The sequence below is a fragment of the Eriocheir sinensis genome, chromosome 15, assembly GCF_024679095.1.
Source record: "Eriocheir sinensis breed Jianghai 21 chromosome 15, ASM2467909v1, whole genome shotgun sequence".
NCBI classification, from domain to species: domain Eukaryota; kingdom Metazoa; phylum Arthropoda; class Malacostraca; order Decapoda; family Varunidae; genus Eriocheir; species Eriocheir sinensis.
Window position 1 is genome coordinate 2317034 of NC_066523.1, and position 15000 is coordinate 2332033.

The following is a 15000-nucleotide window of genomic DNA, read 5'->3' on the forward strand; positions in this document are numbered from 1 at the left end:
TAGGTCAAGCGGCCGTCACCAACACTACAAGAGTAATGAGAGCAGCACACACGTCCATGTCCTCCCGCGGTGCCTGCCTGAAGCACTCCGCCACCACCTTTTCATCTGTATTTCCTCCTGCCTACGACTTGAACTCTCTCAAGAGGAGGGTATCAGGACACCTCTCCTCCCGAAATTGACCTCTCTTTTTGGACACTCCTTTGACCTCTATTCAGGAGCAGTAAGTAGCGGGCTTTTTTATATATTTTTCTTTACGCCCTTGAACTGTCTCCTTAGCTGTAAAAAAAAAAAAAAAAAAACACTTCCCTGTTCTGCCTCGAGGGACGCTGTAGCCCTCCTGTAATGGCGGCGCCGACACTGGACAGGTGAGGCCCGACCAGCGCCAGATAAAGTTTGAGGATAACGTCTGCGCCTCGATGACCAAGGTTTTTACTATGGGCCCAAGTTCACATATTTAACAAGGCATTCGCAGGAGTTTGGGACATTTCCAGGATTAGCTTTATGACCCTGGTGGTAGTTTGATCCCTCTTCTGTACCGTGAACCTGAAGAAACACTCATTAGAACCTGATTAACCCCTTCTTTGACCTTTAGAAATAGCTGATGTGAGAAGCGGAAATGTCTTATAATACCGACCTTAAAACAAAACCCAAGACTGTTTGCGCGATTTCTCATAAGACCCAAAAACTGATTGCGTGGTTTCTTATCCAGCGGTTTCTGGGTCGAAGGTTATAATCTCTCACGAACACCCAACTCACAAGAACTCTTATTTAACGTGTGAATACTCAGGGAACTATTTTGCCTCACACTATAAAAAAAAAGTCTTCCAAGTATGTCGAGGCCGGTCTGGCGTAGGCTCCCGCGGGTCCTTTCCTCCCCTCTGCCCTGCCACACAGTCCCAACACCTGTCTCTTCCTCTCATATGTAAGCTGTAGGTAACATATGAGAGGAAAACATAGGTGTTGGGACTGTGTGGCAGAGCAGAGGGGAGAAATGGACCCGCGGGAGCCAACGCCCAAACAGACTCGACAATTTGGTAACCCTGTAAGTACGCTGTGTTTGCTGTGGTGAGTTGCATCGTCCACTGAGGAGTGACATTATGAACATGTAGCGGACGTCCCATCGCTAGCCACCCCGCGCGTTCCTCAGGGGGAGGGGGGGGGGGAGGAGGTACAGCAATACACAATGCGGTAAGGAAAGTATTGCTAGCACGGTGAGTGACAAGGGTTATCGCACACCTTTGATGCCTCACACACTCTGGGGGCTTCGTGGTGCAGTGATTAGCACACTCGGCTCACAACCGAGAGAGCCCGGGTTCGATTCCCGGGCAGAGTGGAAAAATTTGGGCGGCTTTTCCGATACCCTACACCCCTGTCCACCCAGCAGTGAATGGGTACCAGGTATTAATCGGAGGTTGTGTCCCATCTCCTGGGATCTGTTCCCTTCTCCTATATTTCCTTCCCCTTCTGTCTCTCTCTGGCATATGGCCACAGATGTTGCACCGACTAAACGAAACTTTCCAACTTTCACACACTCTGAGCACGTCGCTCCGCCCCCGCGCTCATCTACGTTCAAGGGGGAGGAGAGAGAAAAGTACAATGATTCGTGTAAGAAATCCAGGAAGTCTTTGATATAACACGGTTAATAACAATGTATAGATTAGTATTAAAGTCAGTCTTTATTCTCCGCGCACATCGCCGACCCCTCCCCTCGTGCGCTTCCTTGCACTGTAGGGGGGCTGGGGGGGAGGTATAATATTTAACATAGGAAAGCAAGGAAAGCATTGATAGCGCGGTGAATAACAAACACAAGTAGCCGATGTTTACACTCTCCGCGCACACCGCCGGCACACGCACTCCCAGATGAGCGAGCGAGCGAGCGAGCGGAGGAGAGTAAAGAGAGGAAGGCAGAGAGAGAGGGACTTAATAACAATGAACAAAAAAGTAACAAACCGTTCTTAATAATGGAGAACAACTGTGTGCTATCATTGAGGATGCCGCCCTGGCTGATGCACTCCGACGCCCGCCCCGCACGCTCCGCTAGGAAGGAGGGAGAGAGAGACGGATAGAGAGGACACACAACAACACCGCGGCGAGGAGGGAACCGCTAGACACCAACACGGAACATACATGGAGAATACACGCTTTTAGGTCCGAGAATACACGCTCTTAGGTCCGCCTCGCACGCTCCGCTAGGAAGGAGGGAGAGAGAGGGAGAGACGGAAAGAGACACAATACCGCGGGGAGGAAAGAACCACCATCAACACGACATATATATAAGGCTTACGTCATTTTCACGTTCTCCGCTGTACTAGAAAGGCAAAAAAAATTATATCGACACCTCAAAAAGTACATATATATAAACCGATACCGCCGCTACTTACACGATATATAAATGTTCATAACGTAAATCACAGTACACGCTTACGTCATTTTCACGCTCTCCGCTATACTAGAAAGCCAAAAATATATTATATCAAGACCTCGAAACGTACATAATTATATAAACCGATACCGTGTTAGAAGCCGCTATTTACACGATATATAAGTGTTCATAACGTGGATCACAGTACACGCTCTCCGCTATACTAGAAAGCCCTCCAAAAAATATTATATCAAGACCTCAAAACGTACATAATATAAACCGATACCGCCGCTACTTACACGATATATAAGTACTCGTAACGTGAATCGCAGTACACACTTACAATTCCTCCCCGCGCTCTCCGCTATACTAGAAAGCCAAAAAAAATATTATATCAAGACCTCGAAACGTACATAATTATATAAACCATACCGTGTTAGAAGCCGCTATTTACACGATATATAAGTGTTCATAACGTGGATCACAGTACACGCTCTCCGCTGTACTAGAAAGCCCTCCAAAAAATATTATATCAAGACCTCGAAACGTACATAATTATATAAACCATACCGTGTTAGAAGCCGCTATTTACACGATATATAAGTGTTCATAACGTGGATCACAGTACACGCTCTCCGCTATACTAGAAAGCAAAAAAAATATTACATCAAGACCTCAAAAATATAAACCGATACCGTGTTAGAAGCCGCTACTTACACGATATATAAGTGTTTGTAACATGAATACTTACAAATCCTCCCCACGCTCTCCGCTGTACTAGAGAAAGCAGGAAAAAAAATCATATCAACACCTCAATAAATGATATATACAGATACCGTGATAGAAACCGATACTAACATGACTTTAGGAGCAGTAAGTAGCGGGCTTTTTTTTTTCATTATTGTTTTCTTTTTTTTTACGCCCTTGAAATATACAGATACCGTGATAGAAACCGATACTAACATGACTTTAGGAGCAGTAAGTAGCGGGCTTTTTTTTTTCATTATTGTTTTTTTTTTTTTTTTTACGCCCTTGAAATATACAGATACCGTGATAGAAACCGATACTAACATGACTAGGAGCAGTAAGTAGCGGGCTTTTTTTTTTTCATTATTGTTTTCTTTTTTTTTTTACGCCCTTGAACTGTCTCCTCTGCTATGAAAAAAATGATTGCGTAACGTGAATCATCTAACACACTTATAATTCCTCCCCGCGCTCTCCGCTGTACTAGAGAAAGCAGGAAAAAATAATATCAACACCTCAATACTTACATAATATAAACCGATACCGTGTTAGAAGCCGCTACTTACACGATATATAAGTGTTCGTAAAGTGAATCACAGTACACACAATTCCTCCCCGCGCTCTCCGTTATACTAGAAAGCAAAAATAAAACACAACACCTCAAAACGTACACTATAAACCGCCACTGTGATAGAACCCGCTACTAACACGACATATTTAAGTGAATCACAGTACACACACTTACAATTCCTCCCTGCACTCTCCGCTATACTAGTAAGCAAAATTAAAATACAACATCTCAAAACGTACACTATAAACCGCCACTGTGATAGAACCCGCTACTAACACGGAACACAATAAAGAAATAACATAAGGGTGTGAGCGTGAATTAAGGATACACGCTTATATTAGAAGTCCTCCCCGCGTTCTCTGCTATATTAAAAGGCACAATTAAAATACAGCACCTCAAATCGTATAAAATAAACCGCCACTGTGATAGAACCCGCTGCTAACACGGAACACAATAAATAAATAACATAAGGGTGTGAGGGTGAATTAAGGAAACACGCTTATGAGAAGTCCTCCCCGCGATCGCCGCTATACTAGAAAAAAAAGATAAAGAAAGAAAAAGAAAAAAATGGATTCAAATAAATGATGCCAAAAAATGGACCTTTGGTCGCGGCGTGGTCACGGCGAGTCGCCGTGACACACCGTGACCAAAACGCCGTAAGTGTAAACTTACCTTAATATATAAGTCGCTACCCGCTCACGTAAAAGAAACCTTGCCTCTACTAACCCCAAAACAAGAAACATGTGTGCAAATGTTAATAGTGGTACACTCTCAGAGGTCCTCCCGCACTCTGGGGCCTCGTGGTGCAGTGGTTAGCACACTCGGCTCACAATCGAGAGAGCCCGGGTTCGATTCCCGGGCGGAGTGGAAAAATTTGGGCGGCTTTTCCGATACCCTACGCCCCTGTCCACCCAGCAGTGAATGGGTACCAGGTATTAATCGGGGGTTGTGTCCCGTCTCCTGGGATCTGTTCCCTTCTCCTATAATTCCTTCCCCCTCCTGTCTCTCTCCGGCATATGACCACAGATGTTGCGCCGACTAAACGAAACTTTCCAACTTTTCCCGCGCTCACTGCCGTAATAGGAAACAATAATATCAACACCGCGGCGAGCTACATATCGAGAACACCACCGCCGCCCCAATTAAGCTGGCAGTGTTCAATCATCGCCGAGTGGCCCAAGACTATACCCACGCTGCCCTGGTGACCGCCTCCCCGTATATTACTCCTCCATCCTCGCCCCGCTTCGCACCTGGCCGCTACACCGAGATACACGAGGAGGAACCATATTCTCAAACGCATGCCTCTTACACTCACATCTGACAGGGTTTTTGAAGGGGTATCGGTCATTTCCAGAGATATATTTATGACCCTGGTGGTAGTTTGACCCCTCTTCTGTACCTTAATCTTGAAAAACGCTCGAGAAAACCGAATTAATCTCCATTTTTGCCTTGGAAAGAAATGACACGAGAAACACGAGAAGGGACCATATTCTCAAACGCATGCCTCTTACACACACATTTGACATGGTTTATAAAGGAGTATCGGGCATTTCCAGAGATACATTTATGACCCCGGTGGTAGTTTGACCCCTCTTCCGTGCCATAATCTTGAAAAACACTCGAGAAAAACCCGGATTAATCTCCATTTTTGCCTTGGAAAGAGATGACTTGAGAGGTGGAGGCGTCTAAGAATGCCGCCCCAGGAACCCAACATTACTTAGACTCCGCAACAAGTCAAGAGGGTGATGATCTATAGCAATGGGGAAAAACCGTGTAAAGGGGATATTATACTGGGCATATTTTCCATGGATCTTCAGTCAAACCACGATTTCCGCTAGCGTGGTTCTCAATTGTTTCTTGTTATTGCTGCTGATGATGATGGTGAGTAATACCGTCGTCCTTCAGTGAAATCTACCGTAGCTTTGGAAGATCGTGGACACGTCAGAAAACCACGGAAATATGAGAACCACGCCAGCGGAAATCGTGGTTTGACTGAAGATCTACGGAAAATTTGCCCAGAGTAATAGTCCCTTAAGAGAGACTATTACACTCCTAGCCGTTCCTAGCTAGCCCTTCGCCGCTGTGCTCGCAACCGACAACTCACCACGGTAGAGAAAGACAGACACGTATTGAATGAAATTAGCACCATTTCAAGAAGCCAGGAAGCCGCGAGTGACAATACGAAAAGTGAAGGAAGTAGAAACAGAGGAGGAAGAGAAAGAAGGAAGAGGAAGATTGCGAAGAAGAGGAAGTAGTTGAAGGTGAAGGAGGAGAAGGAGGAAGAGAAAGAAAGAAGGAAGATGAAAATTGCGAAGAAGGGGAAGTAGGAAAAGTTGAGGAAAAGGAGGAAGAAGGAAGAGGACAAGATGACGAGGAAGAGGAGGAGGAGGAGGAGGAGGAGGAGGAGGAGAAGGAGGAGGAAGCGGAATAACACACACACACACACACACACAAAAAAAAAAAAAAGAATTAAAGGAGCCACGAAGCCGCGAGAGAAATGAAGGAATTAAAAAAAAGAGAAGGGAGGAAGAGGAAGAAAGAAGGAAGAGGAAGAAAAGGAAAAAAAATAAGATAACACCAACGAGAAAAATAACAACAACAACAACAATACCACCACCACCACCACCTATGTATAAACACGCCGGGAAAGAGGCAGTTTAATCGCGGCGTTCCCCTTTAATAAGTAGTGTGTATAAACAAAGCCTTGCAATAATAACAGAGAAGGCTTGGCGGGGGTGATACATTTCCTTCCACGGCGTTTCTTACACTCCCTAACGCTCGCTCTCTCGCTCGCCCTCACACCCGCTGCGCTATACCAGAAGGAAGGTAACAGAGATGGATTAAAACGTTCGTAAACCAAGGCATGACTGTATTTGTTTGAATTTAGCACATGCCGTCTCTGTGGTCTTCCTTTTTTCTTTTTATTTTGGTTCTGTTAGTGACATAGAATAGCCAACATAGACTGAGAATTGAAAGAACAGCTACGAAGAAGAGGAAGTAGGAAAAAAGAGATGAGAAAAAGGAGGAAGACGAAGGAAGGAAGGAAGGAAGAAACAACCTAGAAATAATAGATAAAGATAATATATACAAAAAATACATAATGTTTACAATAGATAAGAAGGAACTGCTGGTGAACAAGAGATGATTGAAGGAGGAAAGAAGTGTATGATAGGTCTCTTAAACCTCTTTCTCTATAACACAACACTGCCACACTGTAAAAGAAGGAAGAGAACGGAGATCGAAGCAAGACGGAAGACTAACCAGTGACTGAGTAAATGGGTAAAGTTTGCAATATATGGAAACTGCTGGTGAACGAGAGGTGACTGAAAGAGGAAAGACGTGTACGGTAGCTCTCTTAAACCTCTTCCTCTATAACACAACACTGCCACACTATATTAGAAGGAAGAGAATGGAGATCGAAGTCAGACAGAAGACCAACCAGTGACTACGTAAATAAAGAAACTGCTGGTAAACAAGAGATGATTGAAAGAGGAAAAAAGTGCATGATAGCTCTCTTAAACCTCTTCCTCTATAACACAACACTGCTACACTATATTAGAAGGAAGAGAATGGAGATCGAAGTCAGACAGAAGACCAACCAGTGACTACGTAAATAAAGAAACTGCTGGTAAACTAGAGATGATTAAAAGAAGAAAGACGTGTATGGTTGTCTCCCCAAACCTCTCGCCCTTTATCATAGTGTAGGAGAGGACAGAAATTGAAAGGAGATAGAAAAACAACCACTAACTGAGAGAGAGAAAAAACTGTTGCTAATAATAGATGAATTGAATATGAAAGACGTGTATAACATCCCCTCACACACACACACACACACACACACACACACACACACACACACACACACACACACACACACACACACACACACACTTTCATTCACTAATTGTCGCTTTTCATCACATATTTTCATTCATAGATTTCATTCATTCATTGATTCACACTTTTTACGCTTTCCTTCACTCATCCACACTGTTTTTTACACTTAAGCAGGCAAAGATAAGGATAGATAAGGATACTTCGGGGGAGATAAGGGAAGGAGATCAGGATAATAGCATTTGAATACGTAAATAAAGGGACATTAACTGACCTGATAAGATAAGATGGACCAGTGAACACACACACACACACACACACACACACACACACACACACACACACACACACACACACACACACACACACGAGAGGTTAGGCAAAGACACAGAAGGCAAGATAACATAACTAGGTGGCAATGAGGGATGGAAATAAGGGAAACAATGCTTGACTAAGTAAACAAAGGGACATTGACTAAACTGGTTCGCCAACAGCGTGATAAGATCCAACCAACACTCGCTCTGCCACACAAGGTAAGCGAGAGGGAGATAAGATAACAGAGGGCTTTTTTTTCTAGCGGGCTTTTTTTTTCTAGCGGGCTTTTTTTCTAGCGGGTTTTATTTCTAGCGGGCTTTTTTTTCTAGCGGGCTTTTTTTTCTAGCGGGCTTTTTTTCCTAGCGGGCTTTCTTTCTAGCGGGCTTTCTTTCTAGCGGGCTTTTTTTTTTCTAGCGGGCTTTTTTCCTAGCGGGCTTTCTTTCTAGCGGGCTTTTTTTCTAGCGGGCTTTTTTCCTAGCGGGCTTTCTTTCTAGCGGGCTTTTTTTCTAGCGGGCTTTCTTTCTAGCGGGCTTTCTTTTCTAGCGGGCTTTTTTCCTAGCGGGCTTTCTTTCTAGCGGGCTTTTTTTCTAGCGGGCTTTCTTTCTGGGCTTTTTTTCTAGCAGGCTTTCTTTCTAGCAGGCTTTTTTCTAGCAGGCTTTCTTTCTAGCAGGCTTTCTTTCTAGGGCTTTCTTTCTAGCGGGCTTTCTTTCTAGCGGGCTTTCTTTCTAGCGGGCTTTTTTTCTAGCGGGCTTTCTTTCTAGCGGGCTTTCTTTCTAGCGGGCTTTCTTTCTAGCGGGCTTTCTTTTTCTAGCGGGCTTTCTTTCTAGTGGGCTTTTTTTTCTAGCGGGGTTTCTTTCTAGCGGGCTTTCTTTCTAGCGGGCTTTCTTTCTAGCGGGCTTTCTTTCTAGCGGGCTTTCTTTCTAGCGGGCTTTCTTTCTAGCGGGCTTTCTTTCTAGCGGGCTTTCTTTTTCTAGCGGGCTTTTTTTTCTAGCGGGCTTTCTTTTTCTAGCGGGCTTTTTTTCTAGCGGGCTTTCTTTCTAGCGGGCTTTTTTTCTAGCGGGCTTTCTTTTTCTAGCGGGCTTTTTTTCTAGCGGGCTTTCTTTCTAGCGGGCTTTCTTTCTAGCGGGCTTTCTTTCTAGCGGGCTGTAAAAAAAAAAAAGGATTAACAGCAGAGATGGTTAGTACATTCGTGACCCCCATTCAACACGCACAGATACAAGGGGGAAAAAATTAAAGGAATCGATAACAGAGTATGACGCGCGCATCCTAAGAAAGAGAATAGATAAGAAGATAGAGTGATCATATAAAGGAAAGAAAAAATAAAGTAATATAACGATTGCATAAGTAAGAAAATCCAAACATCATTGATTGTTCAGTATCACAATCAAAACAAGCAATCAACACAAAATAAAAATAAAAACAAAAAATAGTTGGAATGATTGAACGAAGATAAGATAAAGAAAATAAGATAAAAACGATAACCTAAGTAAAAAAAGAAAAAGAAAAACAACAGTGATTGACTCCTAACACGATTAAGACAGCAACCAACTCTCACCGCTAACAAAAGCAAAGATAAGGAAGAGATAGATTGTCCCAAGATAAGATAAAGAACAGGTAAGATAAGCCACATGAGAAAGGACCCATTAACAGCAGTGATTGGCCGGTAACGCGTTAAAGATAGCCAATCAGCGGCCCCCAATTAGAGAGCGAGAAAGATAAGATTAAGATAGCGCCCGAAGGATCAAGTAAACGGTGAATTGAGGTGATAATTGAACCCATAAATTGACCGCCATTATCAAGAACACTGAGAGATAAGAGAGATAAAAGGAGAGAGAATTGGAAAGTAGAAAAATGAAAAAGGAGAGACAGGAAAGAGGATGGGAAAGGAAGAGAAGGGAAGGGAAGGGACGGGAAGGGAAGAGAATGGAGAATGATATAAGAAAAAGGGATATGGGAAGAAAGGGAAGGGAAGGGAAGGAAGAGAAGATAAGAGAGATAAAAGAGAAGAGAAAGAGAAACGGAATAAAAGAGAAGTGAAAGAGAATGGGAAGGGAAAGGAAGGGAATAGAAAATGATGTATAGTAAAGAGATATGAGAAGAAAGCGAAGGGAAGGGAAGGAAAAGAAGAGAGATAAAAGAAGGAGAGAGAGAAATAGAAACTTTCCATCCCATCACTTTCCTTCCTTTTTCTTCCCCTTCCTTTCCCTCCCCTCCCCTCCCCTCCCCTTCCCTTTCCTACACATCCCATCCTTCTCCATCCCTTCCCTTCCCTTCCCTTCCCTATACATCCCATCCCTCTCCATCCCTTCCCATTCCATCCCTTTCCCTCCCCTCCCCTGCCCTTCCCTTCCCTTCCATTCCCTACACATCCCATCCCTCTCCATCCCTTCCCATCCCATTCCCTTCCCTTCCCTTCCCTTCCCTTCCCATCCCACATCCCATCCCTCTCTATCCCTTCCCATTCCATCCCTTTCTCTTCCTTTTCCTTCCCTTCCCTTCCTTTCTCTTATCCTCCTAACCCTTTCCTTTCCATTCCATTCCTTCCTTTCCCTTTCCATCCCATCTCTGTTCTTCCCTTCCCTTTCTTCCCTTTGCTTCCCTTTCCTTCCCATCCCATCCCTTCCTTTCCCTTTCCCTTCCCTTCCCTTTCTTCCCTTATTCCTTTCCATTATATCTTTTCGTTTTTTTCCCTTCCCATCCCCCCCCCCTCCCTCCTCTTCCCTTCCCTCCCCTCCCCTCCCCTCCCCTCCCTCCCCCCCTAAGCCGTTGAGAGGAAAAACACTGAAAATCGACAACCATGAAAGCATAATGACGTGAGAGAGAGAGAGAGAGACCGGTAGAGAACACGTAGTAGTAAAGATACCTCTGCGTACGTGTATTAGACTAGTTTTTAGTACCCGTCCGTCTGTCTGTCTGTCTGCTGAGGTTTCTACTACTACTACTACTACTACTTCTACTACTACTACTACTACTACTACTACTACTACTACTACTACTACTACTACTTTTTTTATCTCCAGTTCTCCAGTTCTTGTTTTCTTTCCTCTCTCTCTCTCTCTCTCTCTCTCTCTCTCTCTCTCTCTCTCTCTCTCTCTCTCTCTCTCTCTCTCTCTCTCTCTCTCTCTCAAATCTTCTATCTTGCCCTCTCTGTCCTAACCTAAGAAAACTGAGGTGTGTGTGTGTGTGTGTGTGTGTGTGTGTGTGTGTGTGTGTGTCCCTCCCTCTCTTCGCTGATGGTAAGGAAAACACAGGAAAATCGTTTGTAATAAGAGTGTTAGGTCAAGGGAGGGAGGGAAGGGAGGAAGGGAGAGAAGGAAGAATCAGGAATGGAGAGAGATGGGAAAGGGAGGAAGAGACGGGATGAGGAAAATGAAAGGAAAGGAAGGAAATGAAGAAGAAGAAACAGGAATGGAGAGGGAATGAGAGAAGGAAGGAAAGAAGTTGAATAAGAAAGCAAGGATAAAGGAAAGGAAAGAAAGGAAAGGAAGAGACGGATGAGGGAAATGAAAGGAAAGGAAGGAAATGAAGATGCAGAAACTGGAATGGAGAGAGGGATTGAGAGAAGGAAGGAAAGAAGCTGAATAAGGAAGCAAGGATGAATTAAGGAGGAAAGGAAAGAAAGGAAAGGAAGGAAAAAGAGGGAGTGATAAGGAAGTACTAGAAAATAACAAAGAGGGAAAAGAAGGAAATCAATTGGTACAAATTTAAAAGATGAAGGGCAGAAGAGAAAGGAGGGAAAGGGAGAAAAAGGAGAAAGGGAAGAGAAAAAAGGAAGGTATGATAAAAAAAAGTACTAGAAATAACAGTGGGAGGAAAAATAGAAGAAAATCGATTGGCAAAACAGTTTAAAAGGTGGAGAGAGAGAAATCTGAAGAAAGTAAAAGGAAAAAAAAAAGAGATATATACATGACAGAAGAGGAGAGGAAAGGAAGGAAGGAAAGGAAGGAATAAAAAGAAGGAAAAATGATAAAGAAATAATAAAGAGAAAAGCAGAAAATAAAATAAATTAATAGTGTAAGAAAAAGGTCAAGAAAAAAAAGAAGGAAAAGAAAACACAGAACGAGAGAGAGAGAGAGAGAGAGAGAAGTGTGTCTGTCCGTCTGTCTGTCTATCTTCCTACATCACAACACACACACACACACACACACACACACACACACACACACACACACACACACACACACACCTCTATAATTATGTAGCTCAGGTGTTAACAAAGAAACCTGAATAATCGATAACAACAACAACAACAACAACAACAACAGCTTAGTGACAAGGGATGACCAGTGGAATGTTTCTCACTCTCTCTCTCTCTCTCTCTCTCTCTCTCTCTCTCTCTCTCTCTCTCTCTCTCTCTCTCATCATTCCTCCAACATTCCTTCCTTTTTTTCTTTCTTTTATTTTCCTTTTTTTTTTTTAGCTAATCGGTTCACCTTCACATCTTCCTCCACTTTTTGTCCTCCTCCTCCTCCTCCTCCTCCTCCTCCTCCTCCTCTTCACTGCATTCTTTAAACTACATTATAAGTTACTTTACGAGTCACACACACACACACACACACACACACACACACACACACACACACACACATATTACCTTTATTTATTTTTCTCTCTCTCCCTCTCATCTCCTCTGCTTCCTCCCTTTTTCACTTTTCCTCCCTTTTCATTCCCCTCGTTCTCCCTCTCTCATTTTTTCTCTCTTCGCTCTTTCTTTCCCTTTTCTCCCTCTCTCTTTCCTTCTCCCTCTTTATTTATCCCTCCTCATTTCTACTTCCTTCCTTTATTTCCTTTCTCTCTCTCTCTCTCTCTCTCTCTCTCTCTCTCTCTCTCTCTCTCTCTCTCTCTCTCTCTCTCTCTCTCTCTCTCTTTTCTGTTCCACATTTTACTTCCTTTCCTCTCTCATTCTCTCGATCTCCCACCCACCCCTCAACACACACACACACACACACACACTTTCCTTTGATAATCTTTCCGCCGTTCTTGACTAAAAATCCAACTCAGTGTTTGTGTTTGTTTTCTTTCCGATTTGAGAGAGAGAGAGAGAGAGAGAGAGAGAGAGAGAGAGAGAGAGAGAGAGAGAGAGAGAGAGAGAGAGAGAGAGACGGGGACAAATAAGTGTTATGGCGTGGTGTGAGTGAGAGAGTGAGCGAGAGAAAGAGAGAGAGAGAGGGAGAGCACAAGATGTCACTTAGCTCATAATTATGCTCTCTCTCTCTCTCTCTCTCTCTCTCTCTCGCTATATTTATCTATAAGACACACACACACACACACACACACACACACACACACTCACACACACACACACACACACACACACACACACACACACACACACACACACACACACACACACACACACACACACACACACACACACACACACACACACACACACACACACACACACACACATTCACACACACACACACACGTGCCGCCCAAAAGATGATGGACGTGGAGTGGTGTTGAAGGCGGCGGAGTGGCGGTGATGGTGGTGATGAAGTGGAGGGGAGGCGAAGGGGAAGTGGAGGAGGAGGAGGAGAAGGAGGAGCTATTTATGACTCAATGGTAGTAGTAGTAGTAGTAGCAGCAGTAGTAGTAGTAGTAGTAGAAGTAGTAGTAGTAGTAGTATTGGTGGTGGTGGTGGCAATACGGAAAAGATGGCGGAGAGGAGGAGGAAGAAGAGGAGGAAGAGGAGAAGAGGGCAAAGATGGGAAGGAAGGGAAGGAAACAGATGATTAAGAAAAATACGAAACACACACACACACACACACACACACACACACACACACACACACACACACACACACACACACACACACACACACACACACACATATTTCCGCATGCAGATTTATATTATTTCCAGTTTCTTTGAGTATTATTTTTTTCACTAACATTCTTTTATTTTAGTTTCTTTTCTTTATTTCTTTTTATTTGCTTCCTTTGATCTCTCTATCGTAACGTCTGCTTCAAGTTTCAATCTATTATTTCCAGTTTCTTTGAGTATTATTTTTTCACTAACATTCTCCTATTTCAGTTTCTTTTCCTCTCTTCTTTCTTTTTCGTCGCTTCCTTTGACCTATCGTAGTTTTCGCATCCAGTTTCTGTCTATTGTTTTCAGTTTCTTTTTGGATATTTTGCCTGTCTGTTTTTTTTTTCTCTCACTCTTTTCATTTGTAGTGTTTTTTTCCTCTTCGTCTTTTCCTTTTTTCTGTTCCCGTTTCAGCTCAAGTTTCCGTGTCCAGTTTCATAGTTTACTTCAGTTTCTTTTTCGATATTTTGCCTTTTTTCTCTTTCGATTTGTAGTTTTTTTCCTCTCTTCGCCTTTTCCCTTTTTCTGTTCCCGTTTCGGCTCAAGTTTCCCCGTCCAGTTTCATAATTTATTTCAGTTTCTTTTTTCGATATTTTGTCTGTCTGTTTTTTTTCTCTCAGTCTTTTTATTTGTAGTGTTTTCCTCTCTTCGCCTTTTCCCTTTTTCTGTTCCCGTTTCAGCTCAAGTTTCCGCGTCCAGTTTCATAATTTATTTCAGTTTCTTTTTCAATATTTTGCCTACTTGTTTTTTTCTCTCATTCTTTTCATTTGTAGTTTTTTCCTCTTCGTCTTTTCCTTTTTTCTGTTCCCGTTTCAGCTCAAGTCTCCGCGTCCAGTTTCAATCTATTATTTTCAGTTTCTGTTTCGATATTTTGTCTGTCTGTTTTTTTGTCTCAGTCTCTTTATTTGTAGTGTTTTCCTCTCTTCGCTTTTCCCTTTTTCTGTTCCCGTTTCAGCTCAATTTTCCGCGTCCAGTTTCATAATTTATTTTCAGTTTCTTTTTCGATATTTTGCCTTTTTTTCACTCTTTTCATTCGTTGTTTTTTTCCTCTCCTCGCTTTTTCCCATTTTCTGTTCCCGTTTCATCTCGTTTCATAATTTATTTCAGTTTCTTTTTCGATATTTTGCCTTTTTTTCACTCTTTTCATTCGCTGTTTTTTTCCTCTCCTCGCTTTTTCCCATTTTCTGTTCCCGTTTCAGCTCAAGTTTCATAATTTATTTCAGTTTATGATCATTACTATTTCTCTAACATTTTTGCATTATTTATTTTCTCTCCTCTTCTCCGCCGTTTCACTTTCCACATCCAGCTTATTATCATTATTAGCATTTTTCGCTTCTTTCGATAATTTTCTCTCACCAA

General features: G+C 43.0%; 1 protein-coding gene across 1 annotated transcript in view; it reads right to left on the minus strand.

Annotated features, from left to right (window-relative positions):
• Positions 1-15000, minus strand: part of LOC126998768 (insulin gene enhancer protein ISL-1-like) — a 58394-nt gene that overhangs the window by 35307 nt on the left and 8087 nt on the right. Inside the window, 1 exon segment of the mRNA XM_050860793.1 lies at positions 1951-2037. Coding sequence (XP_050716750.1) covers positions 1951-2037 — 87 coding nt within the window.